Source organism: Bubalus bubalis, chromosome 2, assembly GCF_019923935.1.
Source record: "Bubalus bubalis isolate 160015118507 breed Murrah chromosome 2, NDDB_SH_1, whole genome shotgun sequence".
Classification (NCBI taxonomy): domain Eukaryota; kingdom Metazoa; phylum Chordata; class Mammalia; order Artiodactyla; family Bovidae; genus Bubalus; species Bubalus bubalis.
The window spans coordinates 70691289-70715826 of NC_059158.1; the positions used below are offsets into that span (position 1 = coordinate 70691289).

Sequence of the window (24538 nt, forward strand, 5' to 3'; positions counted from 1 at the left end):
CTTATAAACAATGAGAGAATAATAGAAGAAAATAGCAGGTTCTTGTACAAAGTCCAGTTATCTTTGGCTTTTCACTCCCATCAGCGAAGCAGATAAAAACGATTGCTTTTTATTCCATAAAATTAATAGATTTCTATAGATTTCTTTTAGAAAGCCTTAATGTAATCAAGAAATTAAAAGAATAACTCTCTACATATGTGTACCTATATTCATGAACACTATCTCTGCTCTTAGAGAGATATCAGCTGTATTTAATGATATTTCTATTTTTAGTAGCCCCATCCATGGATAGCATCTCCAGAAGAAGAGCATTTTCATTTTTGGCTAGATTTTATCTTATTTGAAGGCTGGTGTTCATCTTTGATTTATTCTCTCTCCATTTGTGACAAATACTCTGCATTACTTATGAAAATGGAAATCTTTTTTTTTTTTGGAAATCTTTAATAATAAGTACAAATGCTATTTGAATTTTTTCCTAATTAAATTCAGAGTGTAGTAATAGCTTATCCCTATGGAACTATGACTACTGATCTCTATCACAGCAGTTTTTTTCTTCTTTGGGAATTTAACTACAGAGGGAAAAAAGGGGTCAGCCTATGTGGATAAGATAGAAAAAGCAAAAAGTTAAAAATGTATTTTGTAAACATACATGCAGCAGTTCTGAGTAGGTAATTGCACTCACTCTGATTCAGCATTACTAAACCCAGCAAAAGAAATTAGGAAGAATCCTAATATAGTTCTTATAGTTAAATAAACTGTCAAACAGACAAAAAAGCAAGGGATAATGCCAGAGCAAACAACTCTATTTCAATTATAAATACTGATGATAATATTACAAATAAGGTGTGTAAGAAATGAAATATCCTATCTCAGGACTTAGTATAATTCATCTCTATACTCAGTAGACCAGGTCTGTTTTGAGAAAGCTAAAATTGCTTTCAGAAAATTGAATAACTATTCCTAATTTCAATTAATATCAATTTTCTTCTTAAAGTCACCAACTTTCATAGGTTTATGTATATTAGAAACAGAGTTAAAAACCCTAACATAATCAGTACTTGAAACAGATATACAAACACTTTTGCTATTACAGAAGTTTTAAACATCTTTGATCTAGTAACAATACCCCAAAACAGAAAGTAACCTGATAACAGGTTTCCTAGGCTGTTCATTTGGAAAAAAAAAAAAAAAAGACATTTCCTTTCTCAAGAGTATATTCTATAGGCGCACATTGTGTAGGTGGTAGATATGTGAAATGCTTTAGGAGGTGAAAGTATCAAACAAAGCATTTGAACAAATCCTGAGACAAGACTATGTGTACTTTAAACAGTATTCTTCCACCACCAACCAGTACCCAGAGAGCCCATCTTCTCTCAAAGGGGCTGAGGGACGGTGAGATGCTATGGTGTCTGGATTGAACAGGACTCTCTGATTTCATGGGGTCCCAAGAGAGCTGCTATGTATTTGTACAAAAACACAACAAGAATATGAGTCACACAGCAAGATCTAAGCAGGCGGATGCATGGAGAAGGAATGAGAAGTGGATGTTGCCAGGGTCCTACCCAGATCCCAAAGTGGGTGCTCAATCAGGGTGGGCCACCTTCTCCATCACCCCTACATGGAGTTATTCTCTCTGTCCTTTAGCTGTGTCTTAAGAGAGAACTGAGGTTTCAAAGAGATTTCTGGTCATATTTACCAAGTAGACACCCTCTGTTTGCCATTCAAATAGAAATAAGATTGTTTTCATTTCTAAGTTTTTTTTTTTTAAACAATTTAATAACTCCCTTATTTTAGTTTGGCAATCTGCTTCTATCTGACAGAATAAAGTCTATGGCTTGTAACACCTTCAAAGTATAAAGAGGTACTATATTCTACAATTCAATAGCATAATAGAGCATTCTTTTCACAAAGGATTCTATTTAATGTAGGAAAAGCAACATGGATGAATTGTTATACATACTTAGTTAACCTTTTGGGGAAATAAAGTGCTATTTTTGTATTTGGATTCAAAATTCCCATGCATTCTATTTTCTGAGTTTCTCAATAGGGGGGGTCTGAAAATCTCAGGGACTTGAGCAGGGGATGGGAATAAGTAGGATGGTGTCACCTTGACTTTTCTTTGTGATTTTTGCATTTTAGGCATAAATTAATTTAGATGCTCCCATAATCTGAGGAAAAGGAAGCCCAAGGAGAGGGAACACCGGCTTCCACGATTCAGAAAAGGTCTGCATCAGTAGTCTTGTGTTGTCCTCTGAGCTCATTGCTACGAAGACCAGCTGTAAGAAGGGTGCTGAACTCTGAACATACAACAGCCCCTCTGGGTAGGGACTCTTTTACCCTGCAGGTGGGGCAGAGTTTAAATGAGTCTAAGTTTGAGTCCCTGCCCTGCTACTCCGCAGCTTTTTTGACTCTGGGCAAGTTACTAACTCTTGGTTCCTGTATTTGTAAAATGTTGTAAATATCCACACTACATGGAACTGCTCATAAGGATTATAGGAAATGGAATCAAGTCTTAGTATAATACCTGGTACCCAGTGCATGGTACCTGCTGTTGCTGTTGTTGTTACTTCTGGGCCCAGTGATTTTTTAAAATTACCTTGATATAGAAATATTAGTTCATCTCTCCAACATAGGACAATAATTTCTCTTGCCTTTCCCTTAGAACAAAGAGAAAGTGAAAAGAAATGAAAGTGTTAGTCACTCAGTTGTGTCCAATGCTTTGCAACCCCGTGGACTGCAGACCACCAGGCTCCTCTGCCCATGGAATTCTCCAGGCAAGAATACTGGATTGGAGTATTTCAATTTCAATAGTGGACTGGCGTATTTCAATTTATTTCCTCCTCCAGGGGATCTTCCGGACCCAGTGATCCAACCCGAGTCTCCTGCATTGCAGGCAGATTCTGTACTTTCTCAGCCACCGGGGAAGCCCCAAACAAAGAGAATTCTGGCCATCTGTATGTAACCCTGCAAATCTCAGCAAATACACTTTCATCTCTTTCCTTCTCAGGGCAAGATATCCTACATACTGGGGGTGGAAAGAAGAGAAAGTATCACAACTAGTTTAGGGAAGTCAGGTGAAAGAGGTGTCGTTCCACTGGCGCCGGGCCAGGAATCCTGCCACCTGGAGAGCAGCACACTGCGTCACTGACCTTGGAGAGGGGCACCGGCTCTGGTTCCAGCAGTTGCCGACTTATAGAGGGTTCAGTGCTCGTGGAAGAAGTCCTCTCCAGTATGTGGATGCTCTGAAAATATACGGAAATACAGCTGAGGGTTAGAGAATCCATTCTTCATGTGGATGGACAGGAGGGTGAGATCACACACATCACAGGAGGAGCAGTGAGCTAGGTTAAAGACGACAAGTTCCAGAGGGGACCAAAGGCAGCAACAACTCTAAGAAAAGTGTCAGGACAGGGCTTTGTCTCCTTTCCTTATGGATTTGATGGTGAATTTCTGCTACAATACTGATTTTAGTCTTAGAGAAAGAGTCAGGGAGCACATAAATTAAAAAAAAAAACATGGAATAAGTCCCAACATTTTAATAACTTTATAAGAATGGTGGTATACCTACTACTTAGATGGCTAGCCTTATATAGAAATATTTGCTCATCTTTCAAATGGCAGGAAACAGAGAAAGATCTACATCAAAAATCCCAGAGCCATAATACTGTTTAGTCTCTAGAGTTTCTTATAATCCTTATAATTAGATATTATAATAGTATAATTATTATAGTTACAATACTATAATTCTTAAATGCAGAGAAGAAAACAATTCAACAAGCAGTAGATGTCTTTTACAAAGATTATAAAGAGCATTCACAGGTCAGTAAGATGACATTCCAATAGGAAAATAGGCAAAGTATATGGGCAGGCAACTTGTGCAGGATATTGGAAAAGATGTTCAACTTCAACCAGAGAGGTATTTAAAGAAATGAAAACCAAAATAATAATGATTTTTTAAAACCCATTACATTCAAGAACAGATCAGGGTTGGGGGAAAAGGAGTATACAATCGGTATACTTTTTAAAGAGGAATTTTGCAATTTTATTAAAAAGTCTTTGGAGAAAAAAGTACTGCCTCATTGACCCAGCAATCTCATCAGATCAGATCAGATCAGTCGCTCAGTCGTGTCTGACTCTTTGCGACCCCATGAATCGCAGCATGCCAGGCCTCCCTGTCCATCACCAACTCCCGGAGTTCACTCAGACTCACGTCCATCGAGTCAGTGATGCCATCCAGCCATCTCATCCTCTGTCGTCCCCTTCTCCTCCTGCCCCCAATCCCTCCCAGCATCAGAGTCTTTTCCAATGAGTCAACTCTTTGCATGAGGTGGCCAAAGTACTGGAGTTTCAGCTTCAGCATCATTCCTTCCAAAGAAATCCCAGGGCTGATCTCCTTTAGAATGGACTGGTTGGATCTCCTTGCAGTCCAGGGGACTCTCAAGAGTCTTCTCCAACACCACAGTTCAAAAGCATCAAATTCTTCGGCGCTCAGCTTTCTTCACATTCCAACTCTCACATCCATACATGACCACAGGAAAAACCATAGCCTTGACTAGATGGACATTTTTTGGCAAAGTAATGTCTCTGCTTTTGAATATGCTATCTAGGTTGGTCATAACTTTCCTTCCAAGGAGTAAGCATCTTTTAATTTCATGGCTGCAGTCACCGTCTGTAGTGATTTTGGAGCCCAGAAAAATAAAGTCTGACACTGTTTCCACTGTTTCCCCATCCATTTCCCATGAAGTGATGGGACCGGATGCCATGATCTTTGTTTTCTGAATGTTGAGCTTTAAGCCAACTTTTTCACTCTCCACTTTCACTTTCATCAAGAGGCTTTTTAGTCTTTACCCTAAGGAAGTAATCAGACTAGTATGGAAAGATATAGGAACAGATATACTTACTAAAGCATTATCTTATTGTAGTAAAAAAATCTAATATATATGAGAATGGTACAGATTTTTAAGGAAGTATTAATACCATGCAATGATTAAAAATGATAACATGAACTCTGGTTTATTGATAATGGAAAAAATAGTCATGGTGTTTGGTTAACTAAATAATCAGGCTATAAAGAATATGTAGAATATGATGCTGCTAAGCTTATAATCAAAATATATTCCAGAATGTTACAGTAGCTGTACAGAGGTGGTGGAATTACAGATGATTTTTTTTCTTAATTTTTTTTGCGCAAAAATATACATTAGTTTATATTTGGAAGAAATTAAGCACTTTATACAAAGGGATAAATCTGAAATGCATTAAAGAAATAATCCAATGGAATTAATATTTAGATACAGGCTGAAAATGTAACATTTTTACTCTAGCTTTAACATTTCATTGTTTCAATACACAAAGTTGGATTTTATTTACCTATTAAGGTCTCTATTTTTCCTATCTCATTGGAAAACTGTCAGATTAATGCTTGCTTCTTCATAAAGCAAGTTACACTTTGACCTGAGCCAAATTATTCTAACTTCTATTCAGACTTTTGATTATTTCTGTAATCTTGAACATAAGAAGCCTGACTGTAAATTTTTAAAATCGTATCTGATTTTTTTTTAAGTCACTTATTAGAAAGGGAATAACTGAGGTGGAAGGTTTATTTTCCCAATTTGTGAGGAAGCAGAAGAAATCAGAACAGATATTTGGTGACTAAACAAAGGGGCAGTGGGCAGCAAGAACTTCTAATCTGGCAGCCAGTGTGTCCACGGGCAATTTGTTCTTTCCATTTCTAGGTTCACTGCAATTAGCAGGGAAAAATGATAAACGGGACTGGTATCCACATCTGTGCCTGTGCCTTTTGTGGGCGTCAGAAGCAAAGGCAGACCATGAAGAGAAAACAGGCAGTGTGTGTTCAGATCTTTAACAACGATGGGAACAAATGACCTGGGACTTGCATTATTGTTCATGTTAGTACTCTGGATGGGATCCTACTTAAAACATATCACCTAAATATGAAATTTAGATTTATTCTGAGATCATGCATGTAACAGGAACTAAAATGAGTATTATTGCTGTGGTAGAAGCAAAAATCATATTACCTTCTAGGACGCCCTCACAGCCTTTCATTTTTTGCGTGTGTGTTTAAAAATAATAAAACTAATGTGTGCTCATTATAAAAAATTCAAATACAGAATAGATATATATAAAAGAAGTCAAAGTTCCCATCCCACTGTTACTCACCCTCCTCATCCCTCTAGCTTCTGCAGCAGTAGTTCTCAAAAAGTTGTCCATGAACCTTAGAGGTTCCCATGGCCCTTTCAGGGCATATGCAAGTTGAAAACTTCTTATAACCATACCAAAATGTTATTTATCTTTTTTACTCTCATTCTCTCTCTAATGTATAGTGAAGTTTGTCAGAGGTTATATAACATAAGGACGCCTCTCTATTTTCATACATGCAGGTGTCTGGGCAATAAAATACACATACATTGCCTTCGGGTCCCTGTTCCCTACCCTGCATAACAAATACACACAGTAAGAAATGCAAAACTTGGAAAGGAACTTGACCTTAACAGCGACGTAGGCAAGAAATAAAGGACTAACTCAGGAACTTAGCCAGGTGAAAGAAACTAAATCACCTAATATTCAATTCAAGCTACAGACACGGAAATCAATTTAGGATATTCAAAGTGTGAAAAAAAAGAATTTTGTCTCTATAGAGACCTGGGGATACTTAAAGGGTAGCTGGGATTCTGTGGGTCAGAAAGGTTAGTGACAAAACAAACCAGAACAGAATCTGTAAAATACCTACCGCAGTACCTGTCACAGAGAACACATTAGTTGTTTTCTCCACTCAATTTTACAAAAGTTTGCATTAGGGAAGAAAAGTAAGAGGTTCATTCATTTCAGAGTCCGACACGATTTAGTGGCTGAACAACACATTCCAACTTAGTGGATAATCCAAACCCAAATTTTGTTGATTTTCCAAGGTACAGAAAATCATAAAAATGTTTACTAAGATAACTCTATCTTAGTAATAAATGGATATTTTTATTATCACTGTGAGGAAATTGAGGCTTTAAGAGATTAAATTGTGTTATGCTGCTGCTAAGTCACTTCAGTCGTGTCTGACTCTGTGTGACCCCATAGACGGCAGCCCACCAGGCTCCCCTGTCCCTGGGATTCTCCAGGCAAGAACACTGGAGTGGGTTGCCATTTCCTTCTCCAATGCATGAAAGTGAAAAGTGAAAGTGAAGTCGCTCAGTCGTGTCTGACCCTCAGCGACCCCATGGACTGCAGCCTTCCAGGCTCCTCCATCCATGGGATTTTCCAGGCAAGAGTACTGGAGTGGGGTGCCATTACCTTCTCCGAGTATATTGTATATTTGTATATTATTCAAACCTATCATCTATCTGATAATAAAAACTTAATCAACTACCTTAAGAATTGGCTTCAAACTCGTGGTTTTTAAATAAAAGTCAAAAATATATCCCTGAAGTTACATAAGGACACACTATCACTCATTATTTTAATGAGATACCTAAGTAGGTGAATGCTATGTTCTTAATATGGGCAGATATGAAGAAGACAGTTTTCAAATCTGTCATACTCAGTCTTGGACTCGAGTTCAACTGTGTGCTCCATGAAAGTAGGAACAAACTTATCTTCATCTTGGTTTCCCACTTCCTTGACCTCTAGCACAAGGCCCTGCATACTGTAGGCAGGCAATCTCTAGAATTTTTTAGATCTCTTTTATTAAGTTGTAGAGAATGGCCTCTCAGCAATCATTAACACAAGATCAGGTATAAAACTCCCTTCTAGTTTCATCTTGGAATTATAAAAATCCCAGCTCCAATAAAACAGAACTTTTGAAAACATTTTAAAATGAGGACTTAACTTTTAAAATGAAAACATCTGGTGAGTTAACATCTGGTGAATTAAGCTCTTGTTTATTAGATTTAAAGCTGTGACTGGTCAATGGAGAACACAAAAAAATGTATTAATAATGTGGCAACATCTTCAGTAACAAAAGTTAAATCTTCCGTTTCCTTTAAGATCATAACTTGTGCTATACTTGGTGTTCTTCACAAGCTGCCTATTTTCATATTCTTTCACGGTGACTTGGAAACACATGCCACCTACCCTCAAGGTGTTATACATATTATATAAGAAGGTTAAATAAAGGATTACATATATCTGTTCATTGTTCTTTTAAAATCAAGTTTCCTTTCAAATACTAAAATTACAACTTAATTTCCAGGTCACTGTATTTTTTTAAAGACTTTTTTTTCCTAGAGCAGTTTTAGCTCCACAACAAAACTGAGAGGCAGGTATAGAGATTTCCATGTACCCTTGCCCCCACGCATGCATTGCTCTCCCCCATTATCAATCCCTGTGTGTGGTGCCATTTGTGACAAACGATGAACTTAGGTTCATTCCAGGTCAGCATTTTTAAGGAACTTGGAACACACAGAGAAGGTGAAAGTACTCACCCATCCTTTGTTCGCCCAGCTCAGAGAAAACCGATGCACACTTAGCTTAAAACCAGGAGTTGAGTGCATATTTCCCTGCCGCTCTTTCAATTGGTAAAAGTTAGTCCCTTGGGTAATACCCACTAACCTTAATACCTCCTGGGCAGCAAGTGGAAATCTGTTGACGTGACTACAGTCTGGTTTATGTGGTATCAAAGATGTGGATAAACAGACATACAAAGAGACATTTAATAACCCCTGAATGGTTTAGTCACAACTCCTGCAGAGAGAAACACAACTCTCAAAATGAAAAGTCCACAGAACTGCTGAATGGGTCTCTTGGCTTCTCTGGCCTGTTGTGTAATTTCATTTTAGAGATGTAAAAGGGCTGCTGGAAAAAATGGTAGGTTGTGGCTACCAATTTCTGAATAGACTCACTTTCCATGCAAATGTAAAACAGTATTAAAGAGACCATTGCTCTCTGAATGTTAACTCCATTGAAACTGCTCATCCGATGAGTTTATCTAAGCTATAATATTTTTCTGTTCATGAACTGTATAAACTATTTTCAAAGAAAGATATCCAAAATGATTCATAAACTTCGAAAGTATTTTCTTGTTCAGGCTTCTGATGATTAGGCTTGTCTCTCTTCTAGTTTTTCTAGTTTTGACAGAGCAGCACTATTCCAGTGACACCGGTAGCCTTTACAGGGCTGCTGCTGACAATCGTGATAGTTCATATCCAGTGCTTTCTACATCCCTGTCTCTTACACGGGTTATTTCATTCCATCTTCATCAAAAGCCTTTAAATCATGGCTATTCAATTTATTTTATGGCTGATTGAACAGACAGAGCCTCAGTGAGGTTAATGACACAAAGTATTAGAGTTGGAATGGAAATCAAGATTCTCCTCCGGACTCCAAGCTTTTAAATACTGACCTCTACTAAAGTCAAAGCTAGTATTAGATGTCAAGAGTGCTGGGAGAAAGTGGAAGCAATGACAGATTTTATTTTCTTGGGCTCCAAAATCACTGTGGATGGTGGCTGTAGCCATGAAATCAAGACACTTATTCCTTAGAAGGGAAGCTAGACAACATATTGAAAAGCTGAGACAACAGGGCTTCCCTGGTGGTCCAGGGGTTAAGAGTCCACCGTGCAATGCAGGGGACACCAGTTCAATCCATGGTCCCGGAAGATCCCATATGCCGTGGGGCAGCTAAGCCCGTGCGCCACAACTACCGAGCCCGAGCTCCGGAAGCCGCGAGCCCCAACTTCTGAGCCCACATGCCATAACAACCACAGCCTGCGCACCCTGGAGCCTGTACTGCTCAACAAGAGAAGCCACCACAGTGAGACGTCCTTGCACCTCAACTACAGGGTGGCCCCCACTCAGCACGCAGCAACGAAGATCCAGCACAGCCAAAAATTTAAACAGACAAACATACAAAAGTAGATAATTAAAAAGCAAAACAAAACAGAGACATCACTTGGCAGACAAAGGTTCATACAGTCAAAGCTATGGTTTTTACAGTAGTCAGGTATGGATATGAGAGTTGGATCATAAAGAAGGCTCAGCACCGAATACTTGATGCCTTCGAACTGTGGTGCTGGAGAAGACTCTTGAGAGTCCCTTGACTTCAAGGAGATCAAACCAGTCAATCGTAAAGGAAATTAACCTTAGCTATTCATTGGAAGGACTGAATGTGAAGCTGAAGTTCCAATACTTAGGCCACATGATGTAAAGAACTGACTCATCTGAAAGACCCCAATGCTGGGAAAGACGTAAGGCAAGAGAAGCGGGTGATAGAGAATGACATGATTAGATAGCATCACCGACTCAATGGATATGAATTTGAGCAAACTCAGGGAGATGGTGGAGGACAGAGGAGTCTGGCATGCTGCAGTCCATGAGGTCGCAAAGAATCGGACATGACTTAGCAACTGAACAACAGCAGCAATACAATATTAGCAACAATACAATGACAAAAAACTACAGCAATTTCAAGTAGTCTTTAACCTTAAGACTAACTGAACACATCTACCACAACGTTCCATGGAAACAGAGGGGCAGAAATGAATAAAACAAAAAGAAGTTTACAGCATTCTTAAATAGGGTGCAACCATGAGGTTTGCTCCCAAGTTTCCAGAACTAAGAGCAAGTCAGCTAGCTCTACTTCAGGAATGCAGTGTCTGATGAAGAGAAAAGAATGTAGTTTTGCAGTTGCACAGACAAGCATACAAACCCCCATGCTGCTATTTACTATGTAAATAAAGAGGGCAAGTCATGAACCTCTCTCAGCCTCAGTGTTTTCTATCTCCAAAATGGAGATGTTAAAGTCTACCTTAGAAGACACTGCAAGTCACTGAGTTGGCACCCAGTGTATGGACACTCCTACCATACACTGGCACACAGCAGGCACTCCATAAATGGTGGCTAACAGCTCGGTTACAAATGATGTAAGAAAAAATGTTTAGGAATCTTGTGCATTCTTATTTCCACAGAAAGATGTGTCCAAATACTCCACAGGTGTACGACACCTGGGTGCCCTTTGGAAGCTGAGAAGCCATATCTGACAAGGCCATTATGTTACCTGGTCAATCTAGCAACTGTATTCAGCACCACCTCATGACCGGAGCCCCAGAGCTTACTGAGAAAGCTGACAGAGTGAGTGGAGACAGGTGCCCTTGGACACTAGCCAGTGGGAAAGCAGCAGCAGTGGATAGCGATGCACACTGCATATCTTGTGAATGCCTATAGCAAAAGAGGCTCACGGTCTTGCCTGCTGTCTTCTTAATCATGTTCTTAAAGGGACTATTTTTATTATTTTGGGAATAGCATAAAATACCAAAATCACCAAAGCCAGAAGGCCATGACTGAAGAAGCAGTTAATTCTACTACTTTCTCTATAGTAATGATTATCTTGCTCTCACTGAAAGATGGCAGAATTACATTAATAATAAATCTCCATATAAGCACCACTAAAATGAATGCAAGTAGAAAACTTTAGGCATAGTGGCTGGGAAAATTCCACACAGCACAGCTGGGAAACCCTGAGGGAAGAACCAACAGTCATCACATTCTTGACTCTTGCTGCATAGAAACACAAGCTTGTTAAGAGCCAACAGCTATGGCCCCACAATGAAGTCGTCTGTTGTTGGAAACCCTGCATTGTAAGAAATACAATCAGGGCCCATGGAGTGGTCCATTTATAGCCAAGAGGAGTTCAGCAATCTTGACTATGAAGTGGTAAAAGGCATATGAATAAACAGTTCTTTCATTCCCATGGTTGCCTTTCAGTAACACTAGAACCAGAACTTACCTGTGGGCTTGCTCCCTACCTGTACTCACAAACATGCAGCGAAACTACTGAAAACCCAGCAACTATGATCACGCCTCATTACTGCACTTACAACTGAATGGCAAATAAAAGGGACAAATACGAAGCCCATTTCAAGAGTAAAGGCTCTGGAACATGCAGAGTTAATAAGAGGCAGGAGAACAGTTCTGGATGACTAGAAAAGGATGCTAAGGTCAAGCTAATTTGTACTTTTCTATAAGGCTATTAAAATGACCCAGAACAGACAAAGGTTTTCCGTATGATAATCACTCAAGATTTTGCTAACAATACAAGCAAAAAAAATCGTATAAACATTTTTATATGTATATTTAAGGCAGAGTTGGTTTGTTTTGATTACCCTTGTAAACTCAGAGCAGATATATCTATGCTTTGCCTATATGTACTTATAAATATTTGCTGAAAGAATGAACAAATATTTGCTATAATAATATACAGTGTCCAAGTTCCCACTTTCTGGAAAACATGCTTAAATTTCTATGAGATAAATATAGATAGTTAGAGGGCAAAGAGGGGCACAGGTTTTGCTCATAGCATCTCAAAAATGGTTTTAAAAACTTGCTTTAAGTGTCCCATCTGGTATATACTTCATATTCGTTTAATTTTAAATCTTATGGAGTTAAGGCTTACAATTTGATAATTAAAATAGATGACATTTATATTGTATTTACTATATTCCATATACTGTTTTAAACATACATATGTTTTACATACATATGCACATTAACCCATAAAACATAACGTTTAAAAATAAACATTTTTGACTATAGAAGCTATACACGTCCACTGCAGAAATTTGAGCGGAGGGGAAAAAAAGAAACCACCCACAACCAGCAATAAACTCTTCCAATATCCTGGTATATTTGCTTTAAGCTGTTTAAATGAACATATACTCCTGATTCTTAAAAAAAAAATTGGAAATACACTATATTTTCAATGTAATACCTGGGTCTTTTTCATTTAACAATATATAATTTTCTCAGAGCTTTAAACATGTTAAAAACATTTTTAACAGCTGTGCAATTTTCCACTGTATGGCTATGAGTCAGGTTATTAAATGAATTCCTTGTTGAATATTAGATTACTTCTAATTTTTTAATACCATAAACATACTTTGAGAAACATCTCTGCACAGAAATCTTTACATGTATCTTTGGTGGTTTCCTTAGAATGCATTTCTTAGAAGCTGAGCTACCAGGTCCTATGGTTTGATTTTTTAAAAGACTTTAGATACATACTGCAAAATTTCCCTCCAGAAAAGCAGAATTAATTAACATGCCCAGCAGTAGTACATGACAGCATCCATTTCCCTGAAACCTCATCAACCTGACTATTCCCATTACTACAAAATCTGCTCTTTAACTAGGATTTGAGGTCAAGAAGCCTGACACAACATGCATGGGGCTTTCCTTTACTTTTGTGAAGCTATTTTAATTATAATTGTTAGGTAGTTAGAATAGAAAAACGGAGTCCAGAATGGCAGTGGCTAAAAGACAAGGAAGGGAAAAGCCCACGAAAATAGAACAGAGGAAGGCCCAAGGACTGGAGTGAGGACCTCAGGTAGAACAAACAGCTCTCCTGGCTAGCCCAATTTACATAGGGCAGGCCCAGGGCGGAGGAGAAAAAGCGTATAAAAAGAGGAGCCAAAGGGCCGGGGCTCTCTCTCTCTCTCTCGGGCGCATGCTCTCGCTCTCTTCTCCCTCTCTCTCTCTCTTCTCTTCACGTGTTTTGGGTCGGCATGTCCTCACACCTCGAGGATGTATTTTCCTTTATTTTCTAAATAAAACTGAGCTGTAACACAGAGCTGTAACACTGATCTGTCCGAGAGCTGTGTGACACACCAAGAGCTTTAACGTCCGTCACTTCAAATTTTTGTTGTGACGAGACAGAACCGAGGAAATTACACACTCCCCTGACATAACCTAGGAGAATTACTAAGACAGAAGGATGGTAGTTTTTTCTATGTGTCCAAGTTGAAAGTCAAATAGAGCAGTTTTGTTGATGTATGGTTCTTTGGGATGATGTTTTTATAGTCCTAGTGAAATACCTGAAATGTGTTCTATAGGAGTGATTGTGTCCCAGCCTCAGTGAACAACAATCTCCCGAGGAAGCTTCTGCAAACAACAGATTCCCAGACCTCGTCAATGACCTACAAATGAGACTCTCCGGGGTTCATAACTGATTATATTGTGCTTCTCTCAATTTAGTGTTATGCCTAAGAACCCAGCAGGCAGTATTCATCTTGGCTCTGATGGATGGACAGACTTGCTTCTATAAACAGGCTAACCCAAATCAGCCAGAAGGTTAGAAAATAATTCCGTAAGTGAGAAACGAAGGCAGGCGGAGAGAACCAAAGTGCTTTGGCAAACACACCAGGGCAAGCAGCAAACAGATTCTTTCTGAGATAACATTGAGTTCTCAATCACTTGTGGGTAATGAGTATCTATGTGCCAGGTGGCAAATTTCCTTCCAGTGGTCTCAGTTTCAGCACATTTGACACGGACTGAACACATGCCGTAAACATCAAGCAGCACTGACAGCAATCTCCAAATGGTGGGGACAGCAAGAAATTTGTGGGGCTGCTCATTTCGTTTCATAGAAAAGGCTAACTGTAGTTTTCAGTAAACAAATAAATGATTGGAACTTCTCACTCCAAAAGCAATACATGTAGTGTAAGTCCAGAAAAGTTAACATTCAGGAAAGCACAAACTACAAAAATTCACCTTTAATACCAGGATTTCACAATCATTATTAATATTTTCATCTGTGTACTTTCTGGTCTACTGTTTCCCAGGCCAACAAGGATGTGAAAAATTACTGTTATTGTTGAGGGAAAAAATGAGGAGGTGATATATAACTCAAGGGTAACTGACAAATGCCGTGTTACAAAGTTCACTTAGACAAGTACAGAAGGCCCTTTCCCCAGACATTTCTGTTCATCCAGCCCTACTACGGAGCATACAAGTGGAGTGGTCAAGAACAGGAACTCCAGAATCAGGCTTCCAGGGAGCAAATCCTGACTTAGCTGCTCATTAGTGTGGCCAGAATATTTCACCACTTTATACCAAAGTTTAGTTCTCTGAAATAGTGATATTTCAGCCTTCCATAGTGAAAACTCATGAGAAAGCAGCTGTTGCTGGTATTGTTCTATTATTCATGAACTGTGCCTAATGTTTAGACTTCTCAAAACACCCGATTTTAAAAATGCACCTAAATCACAAAAATTGGTCATAACATGACTTTTTGCAAGGAGATACTATTTTTCCCATCAACATTGGTCCTAAGTCTTTTTTTTTTTTTTGCCAGTAATACATGAAATTTATTTATTTATTTTTTTGTATAAGCTAGGTTCCTTGGGATGACTGGAATCACCAAAAGGCTAACTTGGAAGCAAGTCAGGAATTTAAACTAACCTGGCACCCAGGGCTTTATATATCAGTCTCGCTCTGGTTAAGACACTGCTTCCCTGATAGCTCAGTTGGTAAAGAATCTGCCTGCAATGCAGGAGACCTAGGTTTGATCCCTGGGTCAGGAAGATCCTCCGAAGAAGGGAAAGGCTATCCACTCCAGCATTCTAGCCTGGAGAATTCCATGGACCATACAGTCCATGGGGTCACAGAGTCAGACACGACTGAGCGACTTTCACTTATCACTTTAGTATTTCTCTCTGAACTGAGAGCTGGGTTCCAGGGTTATCTGGCAAATCCCTGGATCCACTGAATTCTAAAATTTTTCTATTTAGATACTGGCAGATTTCAAATTATTCTCCTCCTCACTGATAAGACTGAAGATAATTTAAACTGGAAGTTAGATATAAATCAAGAATGCGTGAATTTTTCTCTCCAGAACTGAGAATATTTTTGTTTGGGGAACATTATATTTTTCACAATCCAAAGATGGAAATAGGTTTCATATTCAGAAAATAAAGATGCTATATTTCAAAGCAGTAACTTGGTTTAGCAAAGCTATTTGAAAAAGATACTTCAGGGATTCAACTGGAAGAAAAATATTCCAAGTCAGTTTGTGTATATGCTGGGGGATATTTTTATCAATCTGTTTGTCCAAGAATAAAACTTGTTATGAAAACCCTGTACACAAGTATAGTTGTTAATGAAGAACATTTTTACTTTCTGGTTTTCTAGACATCTTCTTCACTAGTAATGAAAGTTGCAAATAGAGCAGACGCTGCTGATATCTGAACTGCGTGGTTATGTGGTGGTAAACCAGATCATGGTTACCTGAGTCCCTCTGAATCACTGCCGGGGCAGCCTCCCATGCTACCAGAGGACATTAACTGCATGGGTCATGGTTTGTTAACTGTTATAGATAATGTATAGGAAACTTTTTTTCTTGCTATTAATACTTTATTCTTTTCTTTTCTGGCTGTGCCACATGGCATGTGGGATCTTAGTTCCCCAACCAGGGATTGAACCCATGCTCCTGCAATGGAAATGCAGCATCTTTACCAATGGACCACCAGGGAAGTCCCAGGAAACATTTTTAGATATCCATGTAATTGAAATCTTCTATTAGTTGTAATCAATGACCATAATATCGAATATATATTTTATTAAACACTGGCAAGAAGATTAATTATCAGCCTCTTATGACTTATTAGGAATATCATTTTTTTCCTTAAAAAGTTCTTTATTTTATGATCTCTAAGCTTCTGTAAGCTTTAAATCATTATAAGGATAGCTGTTTTTTTTTTCTTTGATTTTTCATTAAACAAACAGATTGACTCATATGTGCCTTTCACATCTAACTCGGTAGAGCTATAACAATTCACTCTAGTAATAGACACTGTCACCTGGTAATTGGGCTTTCTTGGTGGCTCAGATGGCAAAGAATCTGCCTGCAATGTGGGATACCCGGGTTCTGTCCTTGGGTTGGGAAGATCCCCTAGAGAAGGGAATGGCTACCCACTCCAGCATTCTTGCCTGGAAAATCCCATGGAGAGAGGAGCCTGACAGACTACAGTCCATGGGATTGCAAAAATTTGGACACGACTGAGCAACTAACACTATCTGATAATTATTCATTCTAAATTCCAAGTTCCTGGAGCAACAGTATCTGATCTTCTGAAATGTCTTGATAACAACACAAGTAAAAATAAGCATTGGCTCCAGAGGCTTCACTTTAAATGTAGATCTGGGTTTCCCTGGTTGGCTCAGTGGTAAAGAATCTGCTTGCCAATGCAGGGGACATTCGGTCCCTGATCTGGGAGGATCCCACATGCCTCAGAGCAACTAAGCCCATGTGCCACAACTACTGAGCCTTGCTCTAGAGCCTGGGAGCCATAAGTACTGAGCCCATGCACCACAACTACTGAAGTTCGTGGCCTTTAGTGCCTGTGCTCCATAACAAGAGAAGCCATCGCAATGAGAAGCCTGCACATCCCAACTACAGAGCGGCCTCCGCTCACCCCAACTAGAGAAAAGCCTCCACAGCAATGAAGACCCAGAACATCCAAAAATAAATAAATAAAATTATTTTTTAAAATGGTCCACATTAAAAAAAAAAACTTTTTTTTAATGTAGATCCTTGGCCTGATCCCAAACTACTCAAACTGTCTCAACAGGGTGGTCTCAGTTTTGTATACTGCAAAAAATTCTCTAAAAAATGTAATCATAAGGGTAATTATCAAAACAAACAAACAGAACCCAATCAGCTTGCTATAAGCCAATTACATAGTATTACTGAAAAATAAGTACGATGAGAGACTGGGAAACAACAACTCTTATTTTAGAGTTATCTCCCACCCCACCAATAGTTTTAACATCTATGCAGAATGCTCCCATTGCTTTGCTTTTGTTTGATATCTCTGCCTACATAAGCCCCAAGTCATTTATTCTACTGTACAGTTGCCATTAGCAGCAAGCAGGAGGGTCTGTGCTCTCCTGGTATCTTCTGCCACTTCTGGACCATCCTTCCTCTACTTTCAAAGCCCACTGTTTTTGGGAGACTCAACTCCTGACTGTACTACTTTCTCTCCTTGCTGTCATCTCCTAATTGCATGATCATTCCTTCACAGCTACCAAGGCCTCTGGAGCCTGGTTCACAATCTTCCTATCCATGCCAATATCTCATTCACTTGCTTATTCAAATATATTCTGAGCCAAACTATATGCCAGGACTGTAGAAGGTGCTGCTGCTGCTGCTGCTGCTAAGTTGCTTCAGTTGTGTCCGACTCTATGCAACCCCAGAGATGGCAGCCCACCAGGCTCTCCCATCCCTGGGATTCTCCAGGCAAGAATACTGGAATAGGTTGCCACTTCCTTCTCCAATGCATGAAAGTGAAAAGTGAAAGAGAAGTCGCTCAGTCGAGTCCAACTCTTAGAGACCTCGTGGACTGCAGCCTACCAGGCTCCTCCATCCATGGGATTTTCCAGGCAAGAGTACTGGAGTGGGGTGCTAATGGTACTAGGGAGACATTATTAGACAAAATAAAACTTCTGTTTCCAGGGTGCCTGCACTGCAGTGATAAGGAGCAGAGGAAGGGATACAAATGTAAACAGGTGAATATGTAACATGTCAGATAGTGGTTAATGCTCTGAAGACAAAAGCAGGTAAGTGCACAGTGAGTGATGAGGATACACAGGGGAGGGTGGGGGAAGGCTGCCCAAAGAGGCTACATTTGGAGAATGAGTCAAGAGTGTGAGCATATCTGGGGATACTCGGAGGAAAAGCAAGCTGGTCAGAGGGGGCCCAGAATGCAAAGTCCCTGAGGTTGGGAGCATGCTTGGCACATCTAAGGAAGATGCTGGGGAGCACTACATGGAATGTGGCAGGAGATGAGACCAGAAAGGTATATGCAGATCCAGGTTATGAATGACCTTGTAGACAATGGTCAGCAGCTCAAATATTTGGAGAGCAATGGGAAACCATTGGAGGCCTGGGCACAGGTGAGAGGCTTGATCTGACTTAGCTTTAAAGGGACCACTTTGACTACTTTGTGAAAAATGACCTGAAGGTTAGTCAAAGGTAGAAGTAGGGAGACCAGTTAGAAGGATATGGCCATAGTCTGGGTGAGGAATGATGGTGGCTTAGACCAGGGCAGAGGGGGAGGAGGAGGGAAGTAGTGGTCAGATTCAGGACATTCTGAAGGCAGAACCAATGGGATTCATTGAGGGTCTGGACGCATGGTGTGAAGAAAAGAGAGGAGTTGAGGATGGCTCCTGCAAGATTTTTGGCCTTACCAGTGGAAGGACAGAGTTGCTGTTTACTGAGATAAGGGGGACTGGGAAGGAGTAGATTTGAGAGAGAAATTAAGAGCTCAGTTTTGGACATGTTAAGTTTGAGATGCCTTCTGAGTATTCAAGTGGAACTCTCCCTTGGTCACTTAAATATTATTGTTGTCAACTAATTGACATCCCGAATCAGGGTTCGTGAATTCAAATGCTTTCAGGGGCCAGGCAGGAAACACAAAATATTGCAATACAATAAGGAGAGGAAGAGACTGTGGCTGATGAGAGAGCAAATGCCTCATCTAAAGGGGAAGCCAACCCTGAGCCCAGTCCAGTGCTGCCATTTGGGATCTGGGCCCCGTGTTCCTTTACCTTCCCATTTCGAAATAGAAAGAAGAATCTGGACTTTCCACAACCAAACATTAGGGAAGTAAAAAAGCTCCACAATCTATCACATTGAAGAAGTGCTCAGTTAAATCAAGTTCTGGCTGCAGGATTTATTGGTGTCTTTATTAACTGCAAAAAATGACTGGGTTTAGCATTTCTCTAATCTACCTGACAGCAGAACCCTCTTTTCATGCAACTTTTCAAGGGACAAGCATTCCTTGGACCATACTTTGGGAAATGCTGGTTATGCAAAAGTCCTAGACATCTAATCAACCTATTTCCTCTCCTAAAAATTTAGGGAGTGTATTTCTTGCATTTTCAGAATCATAGTTGAACATACAAACACACATATACACAGATACAGCCAATTCTGTTAGCTGTTCTAACATCTGATATCAGTCTTGAACAAAGTGTAAATGGAGCAATTGCTAAAGTCTTCCAAATTGTTAAATACTAAGTGGGACCCTGACCTTTTCATTGGTGAAGAAACATTAGTGAAACCACAGGGGCACCAAATCACTTCATTTCCCATCTCCTCTCCCTCCTTCACTGGTTGGGCTACATAATTCAGTGACAGGAAGGGCAGCCAATTACTACTATGCAGTTGGCAGATGTTCTTTGTTTATACTCATCTATGAGGATAAATAAATCTGGATTGGAAAATCTGTAATAAAAAGACAAGACTAATATTGCTGCAGATCTTTAAAAATATCCTCTAGGATACATTAAAATACTTGAGGTGCAAGGCTTGTCTCTGAAGAATCAGACTGTGAAGTCTGTTTAAAAGAGCTCGCAATATACTTGAGGAGATCAGTACATAAAAAGATAACAAGGAAGTGTCAAATGTTGTCAAAAAGTTCTATAAAGCTCAGAGAAAGGAAAGGTCAGCATGGGTTAGTGGCCAGTGAGAGTGTCACTTGATTAGTCCTTGAAGCACAGGAGGTATTGAGTTGAGAGGAGGGTGGTGGGAATCCATGCAGGAAAGTCAGGAGCAGGGATGGAGATAAGGAAGTTTTGGGAGCCATGAGCAGACAAGACTGTACAGGTTGGGAGAGAAATAGGACACTGTGGCTGGATCCAATCATGGTGGTCTCTTGATACTAAGTAAGGAAATCTGGCTTTAATCATGCAGGGAACTGAAAGTCTTTGAAATAATTTGAGCATGAATCTTCCAGATTCAGGAAATTTGAGCTCAGGAGGCCACAAGGAATCAGTGAAGCATGAGTACTCTGCAGGACCCCAGGGTGAGGTGATGAGAATCTAGGCTAGGAAATGAGCAGTGAGACTAGAAAGAAAGAATGATATTATGAAGGAGGAAATAATCAGTGGGACTTGTTAACCTACTGAATGTGGGAGAAACAAAGAAGAAAGAAATGACTTTGGCCTTGGGTCTACACGAGAATGATTATCCTGATAGTAAACTGGTTTATACACACAGATTTAGGGTGTGTATAAATGACACAATTAAGTAGAAATGCCCAATCAAGTAATTCACGACCTAGAACTAGAACTTGGGAAGGGCAGGCAAATAATGTACAGGAAGTCACCACTGTATGGCATGTACCATGTGCTAGAGCCTTTGCGTATATGATCAGTTTAGGAGAGAAACAGGGATGGACTTTGCAATTTGGCACCATCTACATAGATGTCAAAGAATTGATGCTTTTGAACTGTGGTGTTGGAGAAGACTCTTGAGAGTCCCTTGGACTGCAAGGAGATCCAACTAGTCCACTCTAAAGGAGATCAGTCCTGGGTGTTCACTGGAAGGACTGATGCTGAAGCTGAAACTCCAATACTTTGGCCACCTCATGAGAAGAGTTGACTCATTGGAAAAGACCCTGATGCTGGGAGGGATTGGGGGCAGGAGGAGAAGGGGACGACAGAGGATGAGATGGCTGGATGGCATCACTGACTTGATGCACATGAGTTTGGTAAACTCCGGGAGTTGGTGATGGACAGGGAGGCCTGGCATGCTGCAATTCATGGGGTCGCAAAGAGTCGGACACGACTGAGCAACTGAACTGAACTGAACATAGATGTCAGTCAAATCAGGAATGGTAACATTCAATGAAGACCAATTCATCATTTTCTCAATGTCCTTCACCATGAAAACAGCCATCACACACAAAAAAATAGATGCGTTAAAAACTACTACATCATAGTCTGTCACAGGATCAGTCACATTTTCTGATTTCCTTAGACTAATACAAGATTTTAATAAGTGATGAGACATGGAGGGAAAAGAACTGGAATGGTTCTTTATTCCCCTCTCCCTTGGGGCAGATGAGCAGATACACAACAGGAGGGAGGAAGGAACTAGAGGAGAAAGTACTTGGGAGAGTTTCCCCCTGCTGAGATAAACAGGAATGAAAGTAAACTCTTTCCTTGAAGAAGAATAACCATTTGAATGTTTCTTATTTTTCTAGAATGCATTATCAGTTTGCAGACATGCTATTTTATTGCCATCATAAAACCTTCCATCCACAAACCAGCCAGGAGTCACACATTCCACCTCCAAACCTCCTCTGGTGGATCAGAGTCTCAGTTCCTCCCTGTTTTTTTGCATGCTCACCCCAGAGCTCAGGTAAAATAGGCAGTTTAACTAAGCCTGACAGATGTTTCTGCAACAGTCAGCAGTCTCTTCCATTTGCCATAGTTCTCCAGGGTGAGCAGGGTCGATCCCTTCCTTCCCTCAGCAGCCAGGAGGCCACACTGCTTAAAATGCCTCTCAATTTAAATGCTCAGGGTAAGGGGAAAATGGAGAAGCCATGACAAGAGAGGCCAGAGGCAGGTGAAGGGTAGCATGAAATTGCAAACTTAGAAAGCATCTCCGTGTGCAGTAGTAATTTAATTTAAATGTTTTCATTCATAGTACTCTTACTTTTTTTAAACTCTAAAGATGTAATGCAATAAACATTATAACTTTGTGTAATCACAGATTCAGCTAATGACATAACTGCTTCTAATGAACAGAACATAGATGTCCTCTTTGAATTCCCCTGCAATTTCTTGCTAGAAATAGGAAAGGGAGTTCGGAGTGGGAATCTGTAGACTGAGGGCTCTCTAAGGAACACCTCCAGAAGTGCATTCCCACCATCTAGAAGAAGGAATTCTCATGTGGAACTGGCATCTCAAGGCCCAAGGCTGTACTACGGAATATCAGATAACTGAGGTGTGCACTTCTAGCAAACTAGAAAAATAGCAAACTAAGCAAAATACTCTGAACATATAAAATAGGAGAGAAAAAACTGCACAATAATGTTCTCTAATTGGATGTCCCCCAAAAGGAAAGCTTTTAGAAAAAGTTAACATCTGCTTATTGTGAAAGTCTATCACAAGATAACATTATAATGGCAAATAATATTCAGTTAAGTGCTGGGCAAAAAAATTCACCTGTCTTGACAAAGAAGCGTCTTCATATGACTAACCTCCATACAACCTTGCCTGTATAACAGCCACTAAAGTAGTAATAAAGTGAAAACGGCTCAGTAGTGTCTGATTCTTTGCAACCCCATGGACTATGAATTCTCCAGGTCAGAATACTAGAGTGGGTAGCCGTTCCCTTCTCCAGGGGATCTTCCCAACCTAGGTATCGAATCCAGGTCCCCTGCATTGCAGGTGGATTCTTTACCAGCTGAGCCACCAGGGAAGCCCAAAGTAGTAATAAAGTATCCTGTAAACAAAAATAATTTACAGAATGAGCTACATGGAATAATTAAGCAATAATAATTTAATTTCTCTATTGACTTCAATTTCTTGATTCTACAATTATATTTGTAACCTCATTCCTGAATCTGTTACCAGATTCCATGAAACTCCAAACAGAACTTCGTGCACAGCCGACCAATGAGAGACTTGTCGGAAGATGCCAAGTCCCTTTCGACCTCAAGTGAAGAAGAAATAACAGAACGTTCATGTTCCAGAAGCCACCTTCTGCCTCCAGGTACAGACATGGGGAGAACACTGAGGGCTTCACTTAGCCACTCTTCCTGTGGCTTGTACTCTGAAAAAGGATTCTCAGTTATAGAAAAGCAACAGCAAGATCTTCAAGACATCATCAGGCAGATCTACAGAACACAGTGAGTTTTCCTGGGGAATAAAAATCTTCACAACAAAAGTTTCAGAGTTAATTAACAATCCCATCATATCCTGATGTTAATACAGTTGCTCCAAAATAACAAAACATACTTTATACTCTTCTCTTACCTGCCTACTGTCCCTCTGGGAGGACGTCGAAGAGGAGGCACTTCTATGGGTGGGGGTGGATGTTTTGTGAGCAGGGGATATGCCCTTCTCGTCTGAACTCATAGCTGCAGTTACAGGCTAGTTGAACGCACTGAAGACCATGCCAATTGTGTTTCAAATTCGCAAAGAAGCAGGTGATTTTTTTCAGCTTTAGTCCATTTCATGAATCAGGTTTGATTAGAAAAGAGGAGACAAATATTGAGGGTGTCCCAAACACCTAAAAATAAAATGAACAAACAAAAAAAACCTCATGTAAATGATTTTAAAAAACATTACACTAAAATCATTTTATTTAGGAAACAAATATGAGAGGAAGAACTCTGACATATTACTAAATATTATTTCTTCTAGATTTTAAGGTAGAGGATAAAAGTGTTAATATGTAACAAACATCTGTCAACATGGAAAACAGGAAGAGACCATAAGTTAAAGTGATATTCTTCCACTGTATTCTCATTGTTTTAAAGCAAATTACAATGTTATGTTCTGGACCTTCATGCCAAAGTACATCAGTTGCTTCCCCTGAAATGCAATTTCCCCTGCTCAAGGGATTATAATGGGAGCGCCGTCCATATCTGTTGCCACTTTAGTTCAGTCATTTCATACATGTGACAGTTAAATCCAACACAAAGAAGTCTGTGACAAAAGTGAAAAGAGTTGATGCATTTCGTGCATCATATGATCCAGTGTTTGGGAAGGATCAAGGGATACACCAGTCCATCCTAAAGGAAATCAGTCCTGAATGTTCACTGGAAGGACTGATGTTGAAGCTGAAACTCCAAAACCTTGACCACCTGATGCAAAGAGCTGACTCATTTGAAAAGACCCTGATGCTGGGAAAGATTGAAGGCAGGAGGAGAAGGGGACGACAGAGGATGAGACAGTTGGATGGCATCACTGACTCAATGGACATGAGTCTGAGTGAACTCCGGGAGTTGGTGATGGACAGG

At 39.9% G+C, this 24538-nt stretch overlaps 1 protein-coding gene across 13 annotated transcripts in view; it reads right to left on the reverse strand.

Annotated features, from left to right (window-relative positions):
• Positions 1-24538, reverse strand: part of OSBPL6 (oxysterol binding protein like 6) — a 218996-nt gene that overhangs the window by 64420 nt on the left and 130038 nt on the right. For 12 of the 13 annotated variants that reach the window (XM_025274178.3, XM_045163791.1, XM_045163790.1 and 9 more), the window contains 2 exons: positions 23550-23805; positions 3150-3242 (listed from right to left, as the gene is read on the reverse strand). In XM_025274178.3, coding sequence (XP_025129963.3) covers positions 3150-3242; positions 23550-23651 — 195 coding nt within the window. In that variant the 5' untranslated portion in view covers positions 23652-23805. Of the gene's footprint in view, positions 1-3149; positions 3243-8435; positions 8634-23549; positions 23806-24538 lie in introns of those variants that run through there. The other variant, XM_025274207.3, reaches the window with a different exon arrangement.